This window comes from Dipodomys ordii, unplaced genomic scaffold (assembly GCF_000151885.1).
Source record: "Dipodomys ordii isolate 6190 unplaced genomic scaffold, Dord_2.0 Scaffold103, whole genome shotgun sequence".
NCBI lineage: Eukaryota > Metazoa > Chordata > Mammalia > Rodentia > Heteromyidae > Dipodomys > Dipodomys ordii.
Genome location: NW_012267319.1, coordinates 2,998,288 through 3,002,326, shown reverse-complemented (window position 1 = coordinate 3,002,326; position 4,039 = coordinate 2,998,288). Strand labels below are relative to the sequence as shown.

General features: G+C 63.0%; 1 protein-coding gene across 1 annotated transcript in view; it reads right to left on the bottom strand.

Annotated features, from left to right (window-relative positions):
• The window catches only part of Pwp2 (PWP2 periodic tryptophan protein homolog (yeast)), an 11,490-nt gene that overhangs the window by 4,501 nt on the left and 2,950 nt on the right, over positions 1 to 4,039 (bottom strand). The window contains exons 6-12 of the mRNA XM_013027358.1: positions 3,969 to 4,037; positions 3,594 to 3,664; positions 2,920 to 3,056; positions 2,481 to 2,629; positions 2,208 to 2,355; positions 1,847 to 1,997; positions 993 to 1,173 (exon numbers count right to left, since the gene is read on the bottom strand). Coding sequence (XP_012882812.1) covers positions 993 to 1,173; positions 1,847 to 1,997; positions 2,208 to 2,355; positions 2,481 to 2,629; positions 2,920 to 3,056; positions 3,594 to 3,664; positions 3,969 to 4,037 — 906 coding nt within the window. The remainder of the gene's footprint in view (positions 1 to 992; positions 1,174 to 1,846; positions 1,998 to 2,207; positions 2,356 to 2,480; positions 2,630 to 2,919; positions 3,057 to 3,593; positions 3,665 to 3,968; positions 4,038 to 4,039) is intronic.

Here is a 4,039-nt window from a genome sequence, read left to right as displayed (position 1 = left end):
AAAAGCCAAACGGGAGGAGGCGAACCTCCCTCACGGGCGGGCTTTGAGGCCTCCCTGTGCTAGATCCGGGGCCTCCACCCGTGCACAGACGAGCTTCCTCGATGAGGAGGGACCTGCCAGGCTGTCAGGGACAGCACAGGACTGTGGGGTGCTGGCCACACACACACACACAATGAGCAGCACCCCACCATCAACCCTCCACAGCCTCGAGTGGGCTCCGCAGGTCCCATAGCCGGAATGAGGTCTGGGCCAACCCGGGGCCGACTCAGGGCAGTGACCCTCGGACAGGCGACAGGACAACGGGGGAAAAGATGCCACTGCCACTTAACACTTGTGTCAGAGACCACCAAGGCCTGCAGCGCGCACAGAGCACTGCAGGTGACACGCCTGGCAGACGCCACGTCCCGCCTCGAAGATGGGCAAGAGACAGAACACTGTCCACAGGGGCTACAGACTCCAGCTCAGCCAACAGGCAGCTCGGAGACAAAAAGGCCAGGGCTGCAGGCTGCGGAGAAGCGAGCGCCTCCCGCAGGGCTGGTGGGAAAAGGCAGGATTCCAGTCAGCAGATGCCACACTGTGCTTAGGTCTAGAACTGAAAAGGAGCTCCTGCATAGCGAGCAAGATGGGCTCGGCTGGCGCAGGGAGGCTGCAGCCCAGTGCAGCGCCTCCCACGGCCCCCGAGCAGGGAGAAGGCAGCAGGGGCTGCAGGGCCGAGTTCCCGGTCACGAAGGGCAGGGGTGCAGGGCTGCTCTCTGCGTTCCCTGGGCACCCTAGGCCGGAGGGTGGGTGTGGGCACAGTGCACGTTATTCAGGTGACAGGGACTTCAGGCATGGCCTCTCTCTGCAGGGGCTGGCCTGCCTCAGGAACAGGAACTGTATGTACCCCAGGACAAGGCTGTGTGAATCTGGCCCCAAGAGGCCCAGAGCAGCCAGAGAAGGGGCGCGTGTACCGTCCAGCTGTGCCCCATCCAGCACGGTGCCCTGGCACTCACTTGCCCTTGGCTGAGTGTTTGGCTGTGATCTTGTCCAGCTCCTTCCTGCCAGTCTTGAGGTCATGCCTGCCCTCAATGGAGCCCGTCTGCATGGCGTTCTCGGGGTCCCAGAAGGTGATCTGGGAGTTGAGGGTGGCCACAGCCAGCTCCTCACCGTCGGGCCGAAACGTCACCGCCAGGGCTGGAGAAAAACCAATGCAAGCTCTGGGAAGAGTCCACCCGGGACACGGGAACCCCCAGACAAAAGCACCAGCCCCAGAGGCCAAGGCCCTGCCACACCCCGCAGTGGTGGGTGCATGAGGGCCACCAGCCACCGTGCTGAACAAGGCATGGGGCACACGGTGTGGTCAGACAAGGGCTGGGTCAGGCTCCAGGGCCCGCCAAGGGGGAGACCTGCTAGCAGAGAGGCAGACAGGTGAGTGAGAGCCAGGTTCCTCTGCAGGGAGCACGCGGACGGGAGGCAAGGGACGGGAGGCAAGGGACGGGAGGCAAGGGTGGCGGCGGAGGCGGTGGCTGCCCCCGGGCCACCGCGGTGGTTAGCAGAGCAAGCCTCCACCTTCTCTCCTTCTCACAGGTCACAGCCCAGGCAGAGCACGGACCACTTCCTGGGGACAGTGGTCGCCTCCAGGGCAGCTCTGGAAAGCAGCCTGAAGCGGCAGCAGACGGGAGCCTCACCCAGGCTCAGGGCTCTCAGACTGACCCAACAGGGAAGGAAGCTTGGCATGGATTTGCCCTGCACTGGCCACCAGGAGCAAGGGGAGAGAGACAGGAGGGGAAGGAAGGCCAAGGCTGGACGGGGGAAGAGACCCCACCCTCGGCCTCCCCGTCCCCACCCAGGCTTGGGCTAGGGCTACCATCAGAGGACAGAGTGAGGGTTTCCTTGGTTCTCCAGCTATCAAACATGTCCCACAGGCGAACTGTCTTGTCCCAGGAGGCACTGGCCAGGATGGACCTCATCGGGTTAAAGCACAGACCACTGATGGGACCCTCGTGGCCAGACAAAACCTATAGCGGCGGCGAACGGAAGAGGCCATATGTGGGACAGGTGGTGAGGGACGTTCGGGGAGACAGGCCACTCCCATTCCTCACCCGCCCCCAGGTTGGAAGAAGGAACCCCAGAATCCCAGCCAGTGCTTCAGCCCTGCACAGCCCCGAGCAGGGCCGGCCTCTCCCCAGGCCCACCGTCCCCCAGCACCCTGAGAACACATCTCTTACATCGAGGAGCCTGCCTGTCTGCATGGACCACACAAAGACCTCAAAAGAGTCCTGGGCGCCTGCAGACACGATCTCCCCGCTGCAGTCCACGGCCACGCAGGAGAACTGGGTGGGGCGTGGAGACGTGAAGGTGCGGAAGTTCCGGTACCTGCCAGGACAAGTCCAGCATCAGCGGTCTCTGCGCCGCTCCCTGAACCTTCCGCCCCTCCCCGAGCCCCCCCACACCCAGCCCCGCACACCACAGGCAGCACGCCTAGAGAGGGAGGGCCTCACCTGTGCAGGTCAAAGGCCCGGACCGTGCCGTCCATGGACGAGGTCACAATGACGTGGCCGGTGGCCGTGAATGTCACACCTGTGACGCCACTTGAGTGTTCCGTGAAAGTGACGAAGCAGAAGCCACTGAGGGTGTTCCACACCTTCACCTGCAGGGCGGGTGTGCGGGAGCCATGTGCAGGTACCCGACTCCCGTTCACCTCAGGAGCCCCTCAAGTGCACCAGCAAATCCAGGTCAGCACAGAGGCCAGAGGCCCCTGCCCACCCCCAAAGGCTGTCATCCCCGTGAAGGCCTAGGATGGCCCAGCCACCTCAGGCGCAGCACCATGACCCACTGTTCCACTCAAAGCCTGCCAATCCAGGAAGACCCCCACCCCCACCCCAGCCCTGCTCACACCACCCAACCTGGCCAAGCCCTCCTCCCCTACCCCATACCCACCTTGCCATCGTCCCCACCAGTGACGAGGTACTGCCCGTCGGGGGAGTAGGCCAGCGACACCATGCTGTTGAAGTGACCCTGCTGCTTCAGGACGTAGGACTCACTCTGCCACTCCCACACCAGCAGCTGGCCCAGGCCTGCATACAGCACAGAGGACCCCCGCCAGGGCAGGGCCAGGCCTGCGCTCAGCACAAGGCACGGCCCAGCATCCCCAAGACCCCACGTCTCCTCAGCGGGGCCCGGGCCACCCTGCGCTCCACTGCCCACTGCCTTGAGCTCAGGCCGGAGGTCCAGGATGGGAGGCGTCCACTGACTGGGGCTCAGGCCAGGTCCAGCACAGCTGAGCAGGGTGCAGGCATCCACCACAACCCTCCAGAAGCCAAGGTCCAGCTGCCATTCAAGGAGCTGCCAACTGGACCAGAATTCAAGCAAGAAACTACACGCTTCAGAGGTGTAATCAGTCTAGAAACATGTAGAAACTTCACTGGCTTTCTCTGCTCTGGTCCTGCTGGGTCTGTCTTGGGAAGGCACTGTTCCTGGGACGCCGGGCTCCACTAGGAAGGCCAGCTTCCAGGGTCTACTCTGCCGCAGCCCTTCTCTACTTGGAGCCAGGCCCAGCCTTGGGGAGGTTTTCCACCAGAAGCTCTGCTCCCACAGCCGGCAGGAAAACACACCTGAGCAGCCAAATGCGATCCAGTCCCCAGAGCTGTTGATGGCCACCGAAGAGATCCTCTGGTCGGAGATGCTGAGCAGAGAAGCACACCATGGGGTCAGCAGAGAGACCTCCACCACCTGGGGCTGGGCACGAGGGCCGCCCGGGATCACCCCTTTCCCTCCTGCAGGGTCCTAGGCCAAAGTTACTTGTGCGTGAACGTTTAAATTTTCCCCATAATCTAAAGGTGAAGAACAGAAGACAGGAAATGAGGAGCAAAACCTGCTGAGCTCCACCTCTGAGCCCGGGGCTCCTGGGCTGCTGGAGAGGCCCCTTCGCGTGGGGCCCAGCCTGAGCCTTGGGGAGAGGCCTGGAAACCCACAGAGAGAGGGCTCACCTCAGAGAGTGGATAAGGTTGAATTCTGGTAGCTCATGCAGATGGAAGATTCCAGAAGCAAAACCCGTGAC